The sequence below is a fragment of the Ursus arctos genome, unplaced genomic scaffold (genome assembly GCF_023065955.2).
Source record: "Ursus arctos isolate Adak ecotype North America unplaced genomic scaffold, UrsArc2.0 scaffold_33, whole genome shotgun sequence".
In the NCBI taxonomy this organism is placed as follows: Eukaryota; Metazoa; Chordata; class Mammalia; order Carnivora; family Ursidae; genus Ursus; species Ursus arctos.
The window spans coordinates 3,755,169-3,777,118 of NW_026623019.1; the positions used below are offsets into that span (position 1 = coordinate 3,755,169).

General features: G+C 53.5%; 1 protein-coding gene across 3 annotated transcripts in view; it reads right to left on the bottom strand.

Annotated features, from left to right (window-relative positions):
- ROR2 (receptor tyrosine kinase like orphan receptor 2) overlaps positions 1–20,403 on the bottom strand; it is a 190,345-nt gene extending 169,942 nt beyond the window's left edge. For 2 of the 3 annotated variants that reach the window (XR_007189877.2, XM_044391253.3), the window contains exon 1: positions 19,991–20,403. Coding sequence is in view for 2 of the 3 variants with exons in the window: in XM_044391253.3 (XP_044247188.1) it covers positions 19,991–20,078 (88 nt within the window). In the remaining variant the exon portion in view is untranslated. The remainder of the gene's footprint in view (positions 1–19,990) is intronic. The other variant, XM_026519214.4, reaches the window with a different exon arrangement.
- Positions 20,404–21,950: the final 1,547 nt, after the last annotated feature.

Here is a 21,950-nt window from a genome sequence, read left to right on the forward strand (position 1 = left end):
CCATCTGTGGCTCACCCACAGCCCACCATGGTGTGAGGGCAGAAGAAAGACGGTGGGCCACACTCCAGTGTCGGAGGCCCTACTGGGGACAGGTTGGTGGGCTCTGGAGGGCGTTAGAGCCCGGCCTCAGAAAGCCAGCTCCAGACCACGCCAGCCCAGGTGCTCCCAGTTCCTCCTCTGTGAAGGGCAGGAATCATGACTCCTCTCCTCACAGTTCCCAAGATGACCCGGGACAATCTGTCTGAAAGGCACAAGGCCAACCCTGACCCGAAGCTACTGCTGAGGAATGACCGTGGCTCCCAGACGCCTGTCGGGACAGCTGCCCTGGTCAGCCAGGCTCTCATCACGTGTTAGGAAATCCTGAGACGCCCTCAGAGGGCAACGGTCCTATTTATTTGGTCATAAGGTCTTAGACCAGGGAAAGAAGCAAGCACGCAGGCACGGCTGCCCTTCTGCACGGCCGCCTGGGAGCCACAGCGCCGTCTGTCGGTCTGCAAGTGGTAGGCCTCCACACTGTACTCCCCCCGACACCGCCCCAGAGTCAGAAGAGCTCCCGAAGCAAACACATTTGGGGAACAGGTGTTTGTCAAACTGCGCGTGTCCGCCTCCAGGGGTGCTCACCCCCGAGCCTTTCTTCTGAGGTGGAACCTGGGGGAGGGGTGGCCAGGGGAACCCACTTTGGAAAACAGAGGTCACTGCCCCCATAGAAGCGAATTGGAATTACCCCACTAGGCCAGGGCCACTTCGACGACGTCCCCAGACTACCAAGGTCTGCAGCGGAGTGGGGCAGACTAAGACAGCTTCGTAATGGCATGCACATAACCCCGCGTCCCTGACCTCGCACACCATCCAGGGACCAGAACCGCACCTGCAGGGTAAGTTATACTCAAAGACACAGAAGAATTGCATCAGAACGTGCTTCTGGTCCCTGGGAAATTCTTCTGAACTCCGCCTCCCCCTCCAAGCACACTTGGACTCCCAGTAAAAAACAGCAACGCCACCATGTGCTCTACTCCCCTCCCTGGGTCTCTCCATTTTCAAGAAAGCCCAACGCGGCCTCAGTCCTCACCCAGGAGGAAACTAGACTCAAAACTCACCAAGTCCACAAACCCCAGGAGGAGAACACACGCCCCACTACTGCCCGTGGCCTCCCCACCCAATCCCAGCCAGCAGGCACCAGGCCCGGGGTCACAGGCCCGGGGTCATCGCGAGGGGGTACAGCTAGCACAGGGCACCAGCCCCACACCTGGCTTCCCCATCACAGAAACTAGGGGCAAAGGTGAGGGAAAAGCCAGGCACATTTCCCATCGTTGTTTCAAATTCCCAGGCTCGGGTCCTTCCTGCTACAGCTAGAAGCTTCGAAAGCAGAATCTGGATTCACAAGCCACAGCCCAGCCAGGCAGTAAGGCTTAAGCAAGGAGGGGGAAACGCAAGCACCATAATATCTAAAGCTCCCCGGCAAAGCAGGGACCCTCATCCCAGTCACTGGAAGTGTGTGTGCACATGACCAGGGTCCCCCACTGGAGGCGAATGACATGCTGTCTGCAAGAGCGAGTCCATCCGGCAGGCAAGGTGGAGAATCACCTAGAGTGAGTCACAGGTCATAGGCGGACCTGCTGACCACAGGGCTGAGACCCAGCGTACCCACCAGCGCTATCCCCGAGCAAACAGAAAGACCGATGACAAAGGAGTGACCGATGACAATGAGCTAAAATAAAGAATTAATTTACACAGTGAAAACGGGGTACAGGCCAGTCATTACCAGGGCATGAACTGGTGAACATACCGAATTTCAAGAATTCATAATATTTGCTGGCCAATCTTTGCCCTTGTTTTTATGTTCACCTCCCGGTCCCTTGGGTTTAGACCCATAGGTTACATGAAAGTCAAAGAAAACGAATCAAACAACAGGGAGAGAAAAAGGAAGTGCTGATAATAGAAAATAGAACCCAAAAAAGTGACAGAAGTAAGGCCAGAGCGAAAAACTTATTATCTAGAAGAAAAAGAGAGGCCCAAAACCCAAAAAAAGCTATTTGTTATATTTAAAATGTCTGCTAACCTAAACAACCAAGGAGGCAAAAACATTTTTTTTAAAGATTTTATTTATTTATCAGAGAGAGCGTGAGCACAAGCAGGGGGAGGGGCAGAGAGAGAAGCAGGCTCCCCGCGGAGCAGGGAACCCGAGGCCAGACTCGATCCCAGACCCTGGGATCATGACCTGAACCGAAGGCAGACGCTTCACCGACTGAGCCACCCAGGCGCCCAAAGGCAAAAACATTTTTAAAGGCAAAGACAAACTGGTCCAACGTCACGAATGAGGAGGAAGCACGTTATTTAATACACCTGATGTCATTAGAAGCAAAAAGCAAAAGGGACACTTCAAAATCATTAAGGGTACAACCCTCAGTGAGGCTCGCTCCTGGATACAGTTAGCTAATATCACAGCGTCCAAAACACAGAGCAAAAACTGAAGTGAACTCAGAGAAAGAGAACTGAGGGCACAGGAGTGAATTCAGCTCTCTGCGCTGGGCAGGTACAGGAAAACACAAGGACGGGGTCGTGCGGCAGAGTGGGGCGAGGGGAGCAGCTCCTGAGGACCGCCGAGGTTTGCTCTGAAACCACTCCCCCGTCACAGAAGATACAGAGCCTGAGACGACAGACGACCCGGGAAACAGCAGCAATAAAAGCATCACAGCACACGTCACACAATCTAAAAGGCATCGCTGAAGCCACGCTCAGGAAAACAGAGACCCTGAAGAGCTCGCTTTACTAAGTATGAAACTGCTCCAAGATCCGTCCAGAAAGCAAAGTGAGACCAGCCAAGAACACTCTGGGGGGAGATGGGCAAAAGGACGGATTACTCCCACCGAGTGTTAAAATGTATAAAGCTGCGGTAACTGAGGTGGGACAGACGCTGAATAATCCAAAAATAACGCCAAGCTAACAAGGAATTTTTAATACCGAAAGAAGGCTGCTGTTCGGATCATCGAAAGGAATGCCTTATTCAGGAAAGGATCTCAGGGCAATGCGTGTCTGAGGGGGATAAAGGTGCATCCAAATTCCACGCGAGTGAAAGATTCAACCATAAAACACGAACCACAAGAACCCCTCCAAAAAGCATAATTTTAAAAATGAGCTTACCACGGCAAAATTCAAAGTACAAAAAAGCTAGCTTCATTTGTCCCCATAAAACTTGCTCCATGGAGGGCGCCTGGGTAGCGCAGTCGTTAAAGCGTCTGCCTTCGGCTCAGGGCGTGATCCTGGCGTGCCGGGATCGAGTCCCACATCAGGCTCCTCCGCTGTGAGCCTGCTTCTTCCTCTCCCACTCCCCCTGCTGTGTTCCCTCTCTCGCTGGCTGTCTCTATCTCTGTCAAATAAATAAATAAAATCTTTAAAAAAAAAAAAAAAAAAAAAAAAAAAAAACTTGCTCCATGGAAACAAAGGCCAAGGGCAACCTGGCCTTTCATGGGTTCAGGATGGAAACACTGCCGGAGGATCAGGAATAGAACTGAATATTCTTAGAAGCCAGCGAAACAACGGACAACTAGCGGAAAATTAGTAGAAAAAGGAAACAGTTATTTCCCAGTAAAAAGGAACACAGTGACGTACAGAGACACTTGGCTCCGTGGACAATTTTAAAAATGTCACGGGGCACATGGGTGGCTCAGTCGGTTGAGCATCTGCCTTCGGCTCAGACCATGATCCCGGGGTCCTCGGATCGCATCCCGCATCGGGCTCCTTGCTCGGTGGGGAGTCTGCTTCTCCCTCTCCCTCTGCCTGCCGCTCCCCTGCTTCTGTGCACGCGTGCTCACTCTCTCTCTGACAAATAAATAAAATCTTAAAATAAATAAATAAAAGCGTCAATACACAGGATTAATGTGCTGTGTCCACTCTTCAGGCTTACCGAGATTAAAGTGCCTGACGATGCCCCGTGCTGGGGGGTGGGGGGGGGGCTCGGCTCACACCCCAGTGCCGGGAAAATAAACTGTGGCCTCCTGGAAGAATAATCCTGTAGAATCTATAAAAAATGTAAATATAAATATACCAGACCAAAAAAAAAAAATCTGGGAACGTTTGTCCCTCCCGGGTTCATGCACCAGCTACAATTTCCGATCGCGAGTATCCATCCACGGAAGGTCAGTGAAATGCGTGTCTCCCCGGGTATCCAAAGGGCAGACAGTAGCAAAGGTCCGGAGGAGGACGGTGCCAGGCCTGCGCTAATGGGGAAGATTCCAAAGACCCCGTGTTACTTGAAACAGGAGCTCGGTCTGTGTGGCATCATCTCGCTGGACATGAGACCAGATCGGGGATGCCACAACACCGCTGAAGCTTGGAAACACTTCGCCCAGGGAGACAAGCCAGACACAGAGGCCACATCGTGTAGGATTCTCCTTATATGAAATGTCCAGAATAGGCAAATCCGGAGAGGCAGAAAGTCTGTGAGCATTGCGGGAGGTGGGCGAGGTGGGGTGGGGCGTAACCGTGGATGTCACGGGGGTCTCCTCTGGGGGTGACGGAATGTTCTGGAAGCAGATGGAGGCGGTGGTTGCACAGCACTGTGAGTGGACTCAATGGCCCTGGATTGTGCACTTTAAAATGGTTAATGTTACATTAGGTGAATTTTGTCACAATTTTAGAAAATAAAGGAAGAAGATGCACAGACAAGCCTGTGTGCCTAGAAAACATCTAGAAGGAAGCACGAAGACAGACAAGACTGACTGGCCTCCATTTATCTGGGGATCGCGGGATGGGTGGGGGGGTCATGGGAGGGAGGAAGGGAGGTCAGGGGAGGAAGAGGGGCTTCTCATTTTACACCCTTCACGGGTTTTTTCCCAAACCATCAGCATTTGTTATTGGGTTTTCCGTTTTTGTTTTGTTTTTCCTGACTCCTACCTCATCAGGTAATAAATACGTTACTCCGACAGAAATTTTAAACACTCCAGAGAGAGCTAAATGAAGCCCCAGTGCCAAGAGAGGCCCCTGAGAAGTGTCTCTCTGCATAAAAGACAGAAAATAGTATAGAACAGTTTTGTGGGCAGTTTCACATAGTGATTCTTTAAATAAATACTTGCAACTGTAGATTAATAATTAGGCCCAAGCCAAGCTCCCTCAACACTGGAAGGACCCCCCTACTCCCCCCACACACCCAGAACGCAGGGCAGGCCCCATTCTCCTGCTGGGGACAAAAACAATTATAAAGACCATTTTGAAAACCTTAATCCTGAGCAGATCGACTTACAGCCACACTTGATTTTCATTCGTTGTATTTCGTTTTGTTTTGTTTTGAATCAGCCTGGCTTTTAGACTCCATAATCTAAGCGAGTTAGTCAAGTAGAAGAAACTTGACTATCTTGGTTTTTTTTTTTTTTTTAATTATTATTGTAAACGAAAAAAAAGAAAAGAAATGGGCTCAACGTTTAGAGTAGCAAAACAAAACAACAAAAGTAAGCGAATTTCAGTTGAACTCTGGAAACACTCCACTCATTAGAGGTAATTGTGCCTGCGCTCTGCCTTGAAAAACAACGGGTTGGTTTTCCTTCTTCCAAGATAAAATGACAACAACATGCTGATTTTTGCAAACAGTGAAAGAAAACCAGTAGAGGTCGGAAAAACCATCTGAATCTTAGCAATGAAATAATGTCGTGCTTGACCATTCCTGATGCAACCAGGCCGTATTGGGGTCACACATCTCCTGTGGCCTCCGCTCCTTCCAAGGCCTCCCTGCCACCCAGTGGGAAGGCCCAGCAGCCGCTGAGGCTCACACCCACACCCCTGCACAGAACTCTCCTCCAGTGTGGCCTCATGCATTCCCCCCTCCAGCACCCAAAGGAGTAGACACCAGGTTCCACCCTGGTGAGCTGCTGGCCGTGTGTCCCTGTGCCCTGCCCAGGGTCCCCACAAAAGCTACAGAGGAGGCCACCAGGGGTCCCTGGTGACAAACTGCAAGCCAGCTTGAAGTCGGCGCCTTTTTCTGTCCACTGGGAACTCCCCGCTGCCTCCAGAGTCACCCCTGCGCTTTGGAACAGGACAAAAGGGAAGAAGGGACACCTGTCCCTCCAAGAGCTCCTTCCCTCACCTGCCCTCCCAGGACCCAAGAGGCCGGGGTCCCCACGAGCCAGCCGGGGTCACTCGCCCCTTCCTCTCCATTTGGCGCTTGCATCGCTTCCCTGCGGGGGCCAGACTTCAAGGCGTCCCAACCTCCTGCTTCAAAGGCTTCCAGGCCCAGATAAATCACACGCACTGACAGCCGCACTGCCCCAGAGCCCAGGATGTTTGCTCTCAGTGGGTTTTGTTTCTGCTGTTACCGTGGTTCCCCCAAGGGCAACAAAGGGATGGGCGCCTGGCACCTCCAGGCCTCACCCCGAGGGGAGCGTGTGCAGGCACCTCACCCTCTCTGACCTCTGGGAGCCCCCCCTCGAGAGCCAGGCACGCAGCGGTAGGAAGGTGGGGGGACAGACGGACGGCGGACCCACAGCCCCCCGACAGAGACCTGGCCACTGACTATAGCAGAGGGCTGGCCGTGGCGCTGTCTAGGGAGCAGCACGGGGCGGCGAGCTCGCAGGAGGACGCATTTGCCCTCTGTGCCAAGCAGCTCGTTCCCGTCAGGCCGTGCTGGCCCTTCTGTGTCTGTGACCCAATTCCTGACCCCAACACAGACCAGTCGCAGGCTCCCAGGATCATGGATAGAAGGGGTGTCCGTAAGTGGTGTAGGAGTCAGCCCGGGCCGTGGTAACACATACCAGTGACGGGACCGCTGGAACAATATGGAACAATGGACAGCCATCATCCCACAGACCCAGCGGCCGGAGCGCTGAGATCGAAGTGTGCACACAGCGGGCTTCAGCATCTTCTCCCCAGGTCTGCCCGTCACCTTCTCTCCGCTGTCTCCGGGCCCAAGTTCTCCTTTTGGTAAGAATACCGGTCACACTGCATCAGGACCCACCGTAATGACCTCATTTTCACTTGATCACATCTGTAAAAATCCTCTCTCCAAATCACACATCTTGAAGTCCTGGGGGTGAAGACCCCGTGGACCTTTTTGTGGGGGAGACGTAACTCCTCCTGGAACCGCGTGGTGTTCTCTTTATGAAAAGTCAGCCGGTGAGAGCAACGACCCTGCAACTAACAGCCAGAAACATCTAAAACGGCTCGTTTTGAAAGGCGGCCCCAATCGTGTTGCCATCTTAACATCCTTGCGGATTTCCCCAGTTTTCGCTTGAGCTTCAAAATATCCAGAAAACTCTGGTTCTTGCAGCCATCTACACAAGGTCCAAGTATCTCCACAGCTCTGCAGTTCTAGGAGTAAGTGGGGCCGGCTGCCCCGCTGCCCCAGAACATGCAACCCCACGCGGAGGGTTTGGGGACAGCTTTAAACATGATAAACAGGTTAAGAATGGGATGTGGATTGAACCCTGGTGCCGCCAAGAGACGCCCCTCGTGGAGAGTCTGAAGACCCAGGGAACGAGCGGGCCTGGGACTCCTGCATCAACCTTCCACGTCTTTCCATGTCCATGAACACCCCAGAGATCAAGATGCACCCCGACGGGCTTAGGAACTTCCACGGTCTCCTCAAGGGGCCACATTCCCACGTTTCACCCTCACCCCCTGCTCTGGCCGGAGCAGCACAGAACAAGGAGGAAGATGATGGGGGCAGACGGTATCTGTGACAACAGCCCCAACTCCTTTATTTAAATGCCAGACACAGCGTCTTCCCTGGGGGGCGTCACCAGTGCGGGAGGCACAGTGGCACCAAAGACCCCGAGACTCCTCTGTCTCCCTCTTGCCTCCCCCGGGGGACGTGCTGGTGTCAGTCTGGGCGAGGAGACTGGACACCTGATTCTGGAGGCTGGCGTCTCCACACACACGGGGACGGAGGTGGGATTTTGCAGACCAATCACACGCAACACGAATCTTCCTGCAGCCTGATGCTCGCCCCCCCCCCCCAAATCTCACATGGGATCACTGCTCTGTTGGTACCCACGGGCCCCCATTTTCATTTCGGCCCCCGTGGAGACATGGTGCCGGGGACCTGGGTCCCGTTAAAAGACATGTCGGTATTTCCAGCTCGTCTCTGTTAGAAACGGGGCAGCAGTGACCAGCAGGCCTCCCAGGCACACGTGTGTTTTCTTGGAGTTAGCCATGGGATGTGTGTATTTTCAATGTTAACAGTCAAGGTGAACCGCCCCCTAAGTGGCCACGTACACGCCCCCCATGCCAGGCCACCCATGTCACCGCTGCTGGCACGACCCTCCATGATTACCCGCTTCTGACGGCAGCCGGAGCTCAGGCAGAGGACCGCTGGGTAACAGTCTTAGACTGCGTTGAGTTCCAGCCGAACGAGGCCAAACGCTCCCCCGAAGGCTCCGGGCTTCTCTCTTCGCTGTTCTGCAAGCTAGCTGCTGTACACGTCCCTCTTCTAACTGGGACGCTTACCTGCTCCTCTACCTTTTGAGTCTTATTGTGGATGCAAACCCCCTCATCTGCCCTACAAGGTTGTGAACGGGTTCTCTCCACCCCGCAGGCTGGATCTGAGGGTGGACGTCAGACCCTCGGCACCAGGAAGCATGGAACGGAGTCTCCTATTGCACTGTCGCTGGGAAAAACCGGAGGGGCTATTGGGACTTAATGGCTCCAATGCCTCCCTCTGCCTTGGCTCTCTACACCTTAATCACCTTGGCCTGAGGAAGCCGGGCCCCGAGAACAGGGTAGAACGGTCTGCTCCAGGCAGGGCGCTGCAGGGCTTCCCTCCTGGGGGTGCAGAAGAGCACCCCACCAAGAGGGCCGGGAAGGAAGGCTCGGCCCAGCTCGATGGGGCCTTCCCGGGGCCCCCACACACCCTTGCACGGGACCCGGTGGGGTCCTCCCCCACAGAGTGCCCACAGCCCCACCGGGACCCCCAGATCTAGCTGACGGCTGCTCTGATGGTGAAAAAGTTAACCTGCATCCCACCACAAACAAAGCGAGTGTCAAAGGCCATTTTGCAGTGAGCTGGGAAACCAGGGCAGGGCCTGGGTCTCCGAGAACGCTTGCCTGTGATAACAGTATTGAGATTATGTGGAGAACAGTCCTTACCATTCATGCACAAGTATTTACAGGTAAAAACTGAAGGCTGTCTGGGACCCATTAAGAGGGCCAGGGGAAATGAAACCAAATTAACAGAACATGTCACTGTCGAGGCTGCATGAGAAATATAGAGGGGTTCACTGTACTAGTCTCATTGTGTATGTCTGAAGTTTTCTGTAATTAAAAAGCTAAGGAAAAACATGTTAGAAGTCCTGGCGATCCAGAAACAAGACTACGACGGCAATTTTCAGTCTAGCCGAAGAAACTGGTGTCAAACACACGGGAGTCCCGCGCCTCCCCCAGCCCTGTGTGAGGTCTGACACCATTTCCGATGAAACACAACCGCTTATGTCTTTCTTCTCAGAGACACTGGCTACGGTCACACGTGTGGATCCCTGTTCAGGCCTCCACTTGTAAATCATTTCAAATTTACAGACAAGTTGCAAGATTCATGCAGGAAACTCCCCCCTCCACCCTCTAGACCAGACCCACTAATATTTCACATTTCACCCACATGTCCGTCACTCCGTGTCCACACACACACACACACACACACACACACACACGGTGCTGTCACTCCAAAGCCGCGGAGAGTAGACTGCAGACATCGTGCCCTTTATCCATTAATGCACAGCGTGTACTTCCCGAGAGTCGGGACATTGTCTTCCATAACCTCCCTACAACTCACAAACGCAGGAGCCTTAACCTTGACAGCACTTCTCAAGAATGTACCCCCACGTTCCCATTTCATCAAACATTCCACCGACGCCCACGTCGGCGCGTGTCTGCTGTGTAGCCGGACCCGTGTGAAATCACACTCTGCATGGAGTCGCCCCCTCCCGTGGCCTTCTTCATGCTGGACCCGTTCCTCGGCCGTCTTTGCCCTTCACGACCTTGACGTTTTCTACTAAAAGCCAACCGTTCCATAAAACGCCCCTCCCCACGCCGGGCTCGCTGGTGTGTCAGGTTTTGTATCCCCAGCTGGAAAGCAACCCAGGTGACGCCCTTCTCAGAAGAACGATGTCCATCTGCCCGTCCTGGTGTCATGAGCCTCGATCAGCCAGTTAGGGTGACGTCCTGGGCCTCCACTCTTGTCACTAACTGTCCCCTTGCACAGGAGGGCTCTGGGGGGAAACATCTGGAGCCAGGAACGTTTCCTGCTCCCCACCACGCGTTGTCTCTTTCAAGTACATCATTGGTGATCCCTGCCCAGATCAATCTCTACAATCACTATTGCCACCTGTGATTTTTCCTACTCGCCGCCCACTTACTAGTTGGCATTTTGCTATAGGGAAGTGGCCTCTCTTCTCCACCCCTTCTATGTGTTTATGGAACGTAGTGGGTTAAATAGTGTCTCCGGAAATTCATATCCACCTAGAACTTCAAATGTGACCTTATCCAGAAATAGTCTTGGAGGACGTAAGAAGGGGAGGACCCCAAGATGAAATTGTCCTGGATTTAAAGTGGGCCTAAACCCAATCACGGGCGTCCTGACAAGAAGAGGAAGGGACCCACACAGACACAAAGCAAAGGCGGCCACGCGGAGGTGAAAGAGCACGCTGATGCCGCCAAGGGACTCCAGGAGTCACCAGGAACTGAAAAAAGGAAAAGGGGATTCTCCGGAGACTCCCGAGGGAGTGTGGACCGCTGACACCTTGACTTTCTGTGGTCATCCTGTACTTTCTCTGTTTTCAGGCAGCCCCGGGAGACGAGCACAGGTCTCCGGTTACTCGGCTCATTATCCATGTTGAACCGTAGACCGCTATTGTGCTCCACGAAGAATCCGTGTTCCCCTTTGCTGGATGCTTGACACGCCCCGGTCTGACCACCAGAGCTCCTGCATGTTGATAACCTGCACGTATGCTACGTTCCCATTATTTCTGATCACTTACTTTCTAGCCCAAGAAGACGCTCCGGGCTCATCTTGTATTCCATCCTGTGCTGGCCCCACAATCCATCCTTCCTCCAAAGTACTCCTAGCTCCTTGAATGTAGACCAGGATCTAGCAACCAAGATCTGGGCGATGAGAGTGCTCATGGCTAGTGAGGTGCCAGGACATAACTATTAACCTATAGAAAAATAAATATTTTACATGACTTCAAAATCTTAACGTTCACGTGTGTGCGTGTGTGTGTGGTGTCTGTAAATGTATGAAATCGTGAGTTATGCCAATGTCTCCAACTCCAGTGCAACCCCTGCGGGTTCTTCCTCACTCCCTGCATCCCGGATTTGCATCTCCTTCTTTCCACAGGACGAACCCTGCTTACAACACTATCAGCACACTTCGTCCTTAGCCAACCCACACACGCGTCACACAAACAGTTTCAGAAGTAGGACATCCACATCGTGATGAAAAACAAACCTGCTCGGAATGCGAGATTTGTTGTCAGGTTTTGTCTTTTTTTTTTTAAGATTTATTTATCCATTCTAGAGAGGACCAGCACGAGCGCCAGGGGCAGAGGCAGCGGGAGAGAGAATCCCAAACAGACACCATGCTGAGCAGGGGGCCCAATGCGGGACTCGATCTCACCACCAGGAGATCCCAACCCCAGCCAAAACCAAGAGTCAGATGCTCAACTGACGGAGCCCCCAGGAGCCCCAGTTTCTGTCTTTCTTTAACGTACACTGAGGAGATACAGTCAAAGTCCTGGGGCCACAGCCACCTGAACTAGGTCTCCTTCTCCCCCATTAGTGTAGTCATGTTATCCACTTGCAATATAGTTGGGTTTATTTCCTTGTTTCCATTGAGTTTTAATTTCCTACCATCTTTAGAGATTTAATTTTATTTCTGAACATTAGTACATTAACATGTTCCAAAAGTCAAAACTACACAAAAATGTAGGACACAAAAATGTAGGACACTAAACTAGGAACAGGAAGAAACTACGTTAACATAAGGAGCGTTACACATGAAAATCCTGCAGCTAACCTCACGCTCAACAGTGGAAAACAGAAAGCTTCTCCTCGAAGATCAGGAACAAGACGAGGATGTCTGCTTTCGCCACTGCTATTAGACACAGTGTTGGCAGTTCCAGATCAAGCAATCAAGCAGACATAAAAAAGGAAATAAAAAGCATCCAATTGAAAAGAAGCAAAATTATCTCTGTTCACAGATGGGATGACCTTGCACACAGATCCGTAAAACTTCTATTTGAGCAAATAAACTCAGCAAATTCGCAGGACACACAACCAACAGGAAAAAATCCACTGCATTTGTACACGGTAACAAAGAACAATCTGAAAAGGAAATTAAGAAAACATTCCCAGAGACGCCTGGTGGCTCAGTCAGTCAAGCATCTGGCTCTTGATCTCAGCTCAGGCCGTGATCTCAGGGTTGTGAGTTCGAGCCCAGCATTGGTCTCCACGCTGGGTGTGGAGGCTACTTAAAAAAAAAAAAAAAAGAAAGAAAGAAAGGAAAGAAAATATTTCCATTCACCATAACGTCAAAAAGAACAAAATACTTGGAAACGTATCTAAGCAAATGGGTGAAAGGCTTGTACACTGAGAGGCGCGTGGCTGGCTCAGTCAGTGGAATGTGTGACTCTTCATCCAGGGACTGTGGGTTCGAGCCCCACCCTGGGCACAGAGATCACTCAAAAATAAAATCTTAAAAAAAAAAAGAAAAGAAAAACTTGTACACTGGAAACTACAAAACATCACTAAGAGAAATTAAAAGAAGATCTAACTAAATGGAAAGACAGCCCTTGTCTGCGGATTCAAAGACTTGTTAAGCTGTCTGTATAACCCGAGGCAATCAATCTACAGATTCAGTGCGATCCTTACCAAAATCCCAATGTTTTTGCAGAAATAGAAAATTCATCCTAAATTTCATATGCAGGGGCGCCTGGGTGGCACAGCGGTTAAGCGTCTGCCTTCGGCTCAGGGCGTGATCCCGGCGTTATGGGATCGAGCCCCACGTCAGGCTCCTCCGCTGGGAGCCTGCTTCTTCCTCTCCCACTCCCCCTGCTTGTGTTCCCTCTCTCGCTGGCTGTCTCTCTCTCTCTGTCAAATAAATAAATAAAATCTTTAAAAAAAAAAAAATTTCATATGGAATTCCAAAGGACCCTAAAGACAGCCAAAACAAGCTAGAAAAAGAAAACAAGGCTGGAGGACTCACTTCCTGATTTTACTTTTTGTAAATTTTTTATTTATTTATTTGAGAGAGAGAGGGAGAGAGCACGAGCAGGGAGCAGCAGCAGAGGCAGAGGGAGAAGCAGGCTCTCCACTGAGCAACAAAACCTATGTTTTCTTCTAGAAGTTTTATAGTTTTAGCTCTTATGCTTAGGTCCGTGATCCATTTTGAGTTAATTGTTGTGTATGATGTGAAGGAAGGGCCAACTTCATTCTCCTGAATGTGGAAATCCAGATTTCCCAGCACCCTTTGTTGAAGAGACTGTCCTTTTTCAACAAATGGTCTTGGCACCCCTGTCATTTGCCATGTATGTAGTACCTATTCCTGGGCTCTCCGGTCTATTCCGTCGGTCTGTGTGTCTGTCCATATGCCGCTGTTGTGGTTACTGTAGCTTTGTCATATGTTTTAAAATCAGGAAGTGAGGGGCACCTGGGTGGCTCAGTTGGTTATGCGGCTGCGTTTGGCTCAGGTCATGACCCCAGGGTCCTAGGATCCAGTCCTGCATCGGGCTTCTCGTTCAGCGGGGAGCCTGCTTCTCCCTCTGCCTCTGCCCCTCCCCTTGCTCCTGTTCTCTTTGTCAAATAAATAAATAATATCGTTTTTAAAAATAAGTAAAATAAAAATAAAATGAATAAAAGATCTGAGGTAATCCACATCCCTTTCTGACTCCTCCTTCCCTTGTTTTTGTCTTAAAAACTACGCAGATGCGCAGCCAGCCAGGCCCCCCACTTCTGCGCTGCCTGCAACTCTCACGTTCGTTAGAGCACCCCCTTGTCACATCTCCTCCTATAGACTTATTGGGGTCCTCGATTTTTCGCTATTTCAAACTGCTCTGGAAACATGTCCGATGTTATGTGAAGACTGTGATAGGGTGACCGGGGGCTTACTTCGCTGGCGGGAAGAAAACTCCCACCTTCCAAATGTTATTTCCAAATGTTCTACAGAAGTGTATTCTGTAAGAAAACAACATAACACCCTATTGGAGGGCTACGAGGCTGACCCTCCAGGGAGCATGACCCAGGGGCTGTGCTTGAAAGCTTGTTCCAGCCTGCAGCCCTTCCCTCTCTTCCCAAGGCCCTCCTGCCACCCACTGGTGGGCTGCTTACTTCCCAGGGGGAGCTCCTAGGTCCACACCAAATTCCTTGTGGTGTCCCACACCCTACTCCTTCTCCTGTCCAACGCTGTTGCCTGCCGGGAGTCAAAATGTTGAGTGTGACCCTCCTGCAGACCCCACAGGGATGAGTGGATTTTTCCTCCGCCTGGTTTCCCCAACCAGGGAGCTCTTTATACAGTACCTTTCCTGGAAATTCCCCCAATGAGTCCAACACCAAACCCCAACTTTCTTGGGTACGAATAGGACCCTCTCAAGCCTACCCACGGCAGCCAAATCATCCCCTAAAAGGGATGGCCGCAGCCCATGGTCCCTTGGCCCACCCTCCCCATCACACCCTCACATCCTGAACACGGCTGTGACTTGACTCCCGGGATTCCCCCGGCCCGTGGACAGCACTAGGGCTGCCTTCGCCTCCTCCTGCTCCTTCCTGCTGTGAGCCCCTGGACGGCCCCCCAAGGGCGGCTGCTGGGTCTGGGGCAAAGGAGATGGTCACCAGGGTGGCCCGCCGTCTGGTGAATTTGTCCGTGAGCGTGTCCTCACACGCCACTCCCCTTGTCCCTCACCCTGCCCACTACGAGTGGGTCGCCCTGTGGGACCCTGCTTCTGCACCCCCAGGGTGCCTGGTATGGTGTGGGGGGCCAAAAGGTAAGCGGGAAGGTGTCCTCGGCCCTTCCCCCGTGCACATGCTTGGAACCTGCAGGGCACACGCTCCCCCAGGACGCATGTTTCTTTCACGTTTTCAAGGCCTCCCCTTGCAAGATCACAGACTTGGCCTAATTCAAGTCAACAGTCACCACGAAGACCATTTTATGTGCTCTTCGTGGAGCTACGGTGCCGTCCCTCCCAAACACACGGGCGTGTGCACACAGGTGTTCACGTAATTCTGTGTAGCCCCGTGCCCAGCACCGCAGGCTCTGTGCCGTGGTCCTCACACACGTGCTGGCCGCCTCTGGGGCAGGGCCCTCTGGTTCCCCCACGTTAGACTCAGTCCAGTTGGGTTCTGCCTCCCCCTTCCCTCAGGCAACAAACAAAGCTCCAGACAAACCCGGTAGAGCCCCTCCTTGCCAGGACAGAGGGAGGAACAGCCCCTGAGGGGGGTGGCGACAGAGCTCCCCGCGGTGATGAGAACGTCCTCTGTGTGCGTGGGCCCAGGAAACGCAGCCAGTGCAGAGAAGGGCGTGAATCTTTCATTTCAGTTTAATTAATTTTAACCTGAATAGCTGCATGTGCACAGTGGCGACTGTCCTCCCCGGCTCAGGTCTGCAAGGACTTTTCTGTAATTTCAGTGCACGCTGGGTTAACTAGCCCCCCAGGGGAGCGCCGGGCTGGGGAAATCAGTGGGCTGGGAACTTGGGGGATTTGCGGGCGAACCCTCCCCCACTCAGGGAGGGCTTGAAGAAGCAGCCACATTCTCCCCAGATAACATCTCACAAGTGACAGAGTGCCTACTGGAGCTCATTCCAATGACAATTAAAGACACACACACAACACTTCCCACTGCAACGTGAGACTTTCTGGAGGACAAGTCACTTAGTCTAATTAGGCTCAATTTTTCTGTAATTACTTCCTTCCCTTTGGCTTTTGATTTGTTGTTGTTGTTGTTGTTGTTGTTCTTTCTGAGACAGAACTTTAAAAAAACAAAGCACAACAAAATAAGCCAAAACAACACAACAGAAATCTCAAAAATGGTGCAAACCACACCAACACAATTCCTTGTTTTTGCAAAGCTTTCAGAAAATTGCCAGCATTGTTCAACAATTCGTTGGCCACTCTGTTACTATGATTTTAAATAGATCGCACCCCAGACATGTTCTCTGACGACTGCACAGGCGAGCAGAGCTGTCCTGCCCTTATATTTCCAACTTGGCAAGTTCCTCGACAAAACCAAATAAATACCTAGCCGAAAGAGGCTGTTCCCAACCCCTACCAGTTGCAGCCCTAATTAATGGGCCGGAGCGCCTCTTGCTGCTCTGATTTTTACTTCAAAACTCAGGAAGCCCTCCCTACTCCTCAGATTCCTAACATTTCTGCCCCTTTGGTTTTCTGAGAAAACCAAAGAACCCAAAGGGTCACTGCGAGGCGATGTTCCCAAACATCAGTGCTTTTAACCCCAATTGTCCTTTCGTGAAATTGCTATTGGCCACGCCAAATCCAGACCTCACCGGCAATGCTTCCTCTCTCTGCAAAGCCAAGCCCCCTCTGCTCTGAAGGCTTTCATGCATGGTATTCCTGGAGGTCGCCTGGTAGTCACCACAGGGTCCCCAAAGAAGGAAGGATCTTAATGACAATCTTCTCTACCAGGATGGGGTCAGAGCCCTTCAGGAGGCCCCCGTGGGGCACAGCAGGCCAAACCAAAAGCTTCGCTACCCTGCCCTTCTCCACTTGTTGACCCCAGGACACTGCTGCGGGGGAGGCCTAGGGGTCAGTTCCCAGGAAATGGATCAAATAAACACCAAAAGGCCTCGGACATCAACGAACGTTTTAGAAGATGGTCATAAACGTTGGGTGGGGGTAACACTTCGCAGCCCACTGTCTTTTCCTTGACTGCAACTTGGAGTTACATAGGCAGAGCTCTCCCAGGGAAGAGTTACAGAGCGCACAAATTTCCTGTGCTTCATCAGGCTGGCTAGGGCTCTGCAGATGAGGGAGGCCAAGCCCTTCACACCCAGGTCCCATTTCAATGACAATAACTTTCCACATCCTGGCCTCCCCCCATGGAATGCATTTTAAAGGAGTGCCCCTTCTCCAGAGGAAACCGGGCTTCAGAAATCCTCCCTACCTGTCAGATGAGCTGTGGCCCCAGGACATTTCTATCCCACTGATCTGGGGGAAAAGATTGCAGAGGAAAGGGCCGTGTTAAACCCAGGCTCTGCCAGACTTAAATGTCTCAAGAGGTTAAACCAAGGCTAACTGCCTATTGATGGCGAACAAGTACTTCACGGCAAAGAGGGACACAGAAACACGAAATTAAGACTGAACAACAGGAAAAAGGTTTCACAGTAAAAACAAATGTCGTTCCCATTGCCTCGTCCATCGAAGATCACTGTCCCCAAAAACTACCCCAGTAAGCCCATTCTGAAACTCGTGTTGGTGTTTTGCACACATTAAGCAAAATTCTGGTCGTTTTTCCAACTGTGACTTGCTTTGCTAATGGAAAGTTCGGCCTCACTGCCTAGAGCCCCGTGGGCACCCAGTGCTGTTTCTGTGAACACTCAGTCCAGCAGCTCCCTGTGGGTGCCCTGCAGGGCCAGCGCTGTTCGGGTCTCAGGATGGCATTCCGTAAGGAGCAGACGCCAGGCTTAAACGTGCTCTCGCTATTAAACACTGAAACATTTCAAATGTGTGCTTCTTTGCTCCATACACAGCAGTAATAAGAAAAACATGTTGTCTTACTACATACATGAAAACTTTTCTTTTTCCAAAGTCTTCTTATGATGCTTTCGTTTGCTTGCTTCCAAACGGACTGCTAGTATTGTTTAATACGACCATCACCCCAAGGACTTGGGCCAGAAGTCAAGGCGGCTGTACTGTCAAAATGGGGAAAGGGAGAACCCCCAAACCACCACTCCCAGCCTATCCTACCTAGGCGGGGCACACAGCCCATCAGGTATGTGTCTCCTTAGGGAACAGAGCCGTCTATAAAATTGTAGAATAAGAACTTATAAATCCTTTTACAATAACCTTTAGGGAAAGGTTCTTCTTACAGAGTAACATCTTTTGTGTATAAAACACACTGTTACAAGGATGCCTCTTCACAGCAAAGATGCCAAGTACCCGAATCTCCTGTTATCATAAAATTTTGAATATGAACAAACTTGAATTTTGAGCTAAATGAGCGCTCCAGAAGGAAGAGGGCGATGAACACCCTTCCTACTCCCTCCCCTACTGGAGATGATTATTTTACTGGAAAAAGAAAGTTACCTCCGCTCAGGGTTCAAGGGTTAACGAGAATGACCCAGGACCGCTTTGTTCCTCAGAGATTTCTGAAATTCGACTGGAAAAGACGCAATGTTTAAACTACTCCGCCTGAAACGCGAGCAACTTTCCCGTGTTTGTTCCATCGTTGATCTGGGCCACAGACGGGTCGCCTTCCCCGCAGCGCCAGCTCGCACCGCGCCGCACCGCACAGCACCCCGCCCTCCGCACGTGCAACGGAAACCACCGCAGCCGCAGGTCGGCCAGGCAGAGAGAGTGGTGCAGGACCACCAAGCCCGGCGTGGCCACCACGCCAGCGCTGCGCCACCGCGCGTCCGGGCGCGGATATAAGGCCCTTCCGCCGCCCTCCCACAACGCAGGGAACAGATCCGCCCCCCCCCCGCCCCCCACTCGCTGGCTCTAAAGGGGAGTGGGATTCCTGCGAGGGAGGAGGGGTGCAGAAATCCACAGGGATGTTGTGCGAATCCCCCAGGCTGACTTCGAATATGCTAGTTACTTACCATTGCACCGTGCACCCTGAGCGCTTTATGCTTTAAGGGACAGCGACACACATGCAAGCCCCCTTCCCAAAAAGTAACCAGAAATGTCTGACGTAATCAGCATCTGCTTAAACCCAGACGACTCCCCCAAAAAAGCTGCCCCGCATTCCTGATTGTGTAGACAGGTCCCTGGAGCGCGCAGCTGGCAGCAAGACGCGGGAAGAGTGAGCCCCCTTCTGCGATGGTCCCCTGACCCTCACCTGCCTGCAGGAATACATGGGGGTTGGTGCACGGTGCGAGAGGCGGGCAACACTGAATCCCTCTTAAGTGTAAGGGGGCGGCTCACACATTTCTGGAACTGGAGGCGAACCTCCTCAGCCTCCCCACGTCCCGGCCTGGAGGCACCGCCGCCCTCCCCCACCCCGGCAGGGTGCCCGGAATTCGGCCGTGGCGCGCGGGCCGGAGGTGCTCCGGGGTCCGGACGGCGTGGGCGAGCGCCGCCTCCTCCGGCTCCCTAGGCGGGTCCCCCAGGCTCCCTCCACACCTCGGGCAGTTCCTGCGTGCCCCTCCAGGAAAATGCCACCAGGAACCCGGGCCCAAGCCTCCAGCCGCGTGCCTCGTCCCGGGTCTCAGGGTGCCACCCCAGCAACCTAAAGGCTGCCCCGCGACCCCGCGACCCCAGGCAGGAAACGACACTCGGCTACCTCCCGGGAGTGGAGGAGGGGGTTGAGGGGCCAACAAAAGGGAAGCCAAAGTCCCTTTCGATCTAGCGGCGGGGGGCGGGGGCCGGGAACCCCTTCCCCTGGGCCCCGCCCGACCGTGGCGCCGGCCCAGGATGAGGGGCTCGGGGGGAGAGGGGGGTGCGGGGGCCGTGAGCCCTGCAGGGGGAACCTGGGAGGGCAAGGACCGAGTCAAGGTCCTGAGAACTAAAGACACATCTGCGGACCCGGGACCAGGCCGCCTTCACACTCACGACCCTCGCAGACCCCCGACCCGGGGCTTCCCTGCCGGCGCCAGCGCCACCCGCCCGGCCTCTGGAAACACTTAGCCGTCCCCAGAGCGCGCCTCGTTGAAAGCAGCCCGAGCGGTGGGGCGCGCGGGGCGAGGGGCGCGGGGCGGAGGCCCTCGGGACCAGCGGGGAGGGGCCCTGCGCGGCGCCCCCTGCTCGGGAGAGAGGCTGGGGGCACAGCCGCGGAGGCGCAGACCCGAGAGCGCGAGACTCCTCTGCCCTGCACCAAGGCGACGCGCCGGGGCGGCGGATCCTACCTGAGGTCCGGGGCAAGCAGAGCAGGAGCGCGGCGGCCACCCAGACGGCCGGGGCGCACAGCAGCAGCAGCGCCGAGCCCCGGGCCATGCCGCGGGCCGTGGGGGCCGGGGCGCGGGGGGCCAGGCGCCACCACCCCTGTCGGCCGCGCGTCCGCTGCCCTTTCTCCCGGGCTCTGCGCAAGTTGGTCCCTGCCGAAGAACTTCTAGTCTTCCTCCTGTCCCGGCCCGGACGCGCCGCGAGGCTCCCAGCGCGGCGCGGGCTGGCTGCAAGGCTCCGGGGCGCGGGCTGGGCGTCCCGCCGGCCGCCGGGATGAGTTCGGGGGGCGGACCGCGGGCGCGGAGGAGGCAGGGTCCCCGGCTCGCCCGCCCCGATGGGCAGAGCAAGGCCGGCGCCGGCGCCCCCTGCCGGAGGGACGCGCCCGCGGCGGGCGGGGCGCGCGGGAAGCGAGGGGCCGGGACCAGGGGCCGCCGCTCCGTCCCCGGACCGGCCTCCCTCACGTGCCCCCGGGAGGTTTGGACCCAGAGGTGCGCCTCGGGGGGAGCGGGGGCCCACCGGACCTCGCCGCGGCTGCCCTTGCCGCAGGGGCGCCCGGGGCAGTTGGCATCCACGTTCAGGAGGCGGGAGCCCCGGAGGGCTGGTCACAAATTAGTAACTCAGGACCACACCGTTCCCCGCCAGGCCCATCGGGCCAAATCAGACAGCTACTCGGTCCCAGAAACCAGCGGTGCAGGAGGAAGACAAGCGAGGGCATGGAGAAGCGAAACGGGCAAGGAAAGAAACAGCCCAGGCTGCGTCCCCGCCGGCGCCCTCCCGGGCCCTCCTCGCCACGCTGCGCGGTGGGGACGACCGCGTCCCTCCAAAATGCCCAGAAACCGCCGGGAGTAGAGCTGCATAGAGGGAGCGCGATGCTATCTGAAGCCACCGTGGCTTTTGGTTTACTGTTAAAAGCAAATTGTGTAATTTTACCCATTAAAGGCAGAACACTATTTGCTTTCTGCAGAGCTCCAGAACATGCAGAAGTAATTTGCTTCACTTGTAAAAGACATTTTGAATGCAATTCAAATAGCATATTTTCTTGCTTATTCTTGGTTTTGCTTAACACATGCCAAGGTCTGAAATTGGAAAGCCTGACCCTCCTGTTTGTGACTTAGGAATTTTCTTTGTTTTTGCTCTCTTGGAGAAAGGGTTTGGAACCACCAGCAGCTCCGTTGTTTGTTTGGTGAGATTTATCTTTGAACTGATTATCAAGCAGTTTGTTTGGCGTTTTTTGCTCAAGCCCCATTTCCTGCTAGTTGGGGTGAATTAGGGAGAGCCCTGGCCATGGGTGCCAGACCCAGGGCTGAGCTTGCCCCCCCCTACCCCCCCCCCAGTGCCCCTCCACTGCCTCACACATGGCAGGAAATAAAAGCTCTCTAGCTGTGGTCTGCTGACGACATGGCTGAGCCAGTCCCGGCGCATTACCCCTGTTAAAATGATTTAGGCCCGCAGGTCTCTGGCGAATCTGTCTGCAGAAACATCCCACACACTTCTCTTTCCTAATGCACACTGTAAGGGCCATGCCAGCGACTGGCCAAGGGGCAGCCGGAAATCGAGGGAGGAAGGCTGAAGATGGTAAAATAGTTATCCAACAGCACAGATGGTCATTAACTGCTGTGGTAGGAGCAGCGGCCAGATCTTCATCTGTGCGTTTCTCCTCACTTTTCTTCCCCTGGGGGCCCTCAAGGATGCTTTCAGAGTAAATAAGGCTTTAAGAGTTGGTCTTGAGGCACTTGGTTCAGACTCCTGCATTCTGGATCTGGTGGAAAGCAGAGAGGGAAGGCAGAGGAGGCCCCACAGCAGAGCGCCCTCCTGTTGTCCTGTCCCGGGATCTGGACTCCCTTTTGCTTTCTGCCGCAGAAGCTTCACCTTGTAGTTCAGAACTATTCGGCCAGAGCTCTGCCACTTACTTTCGGTGTGAAC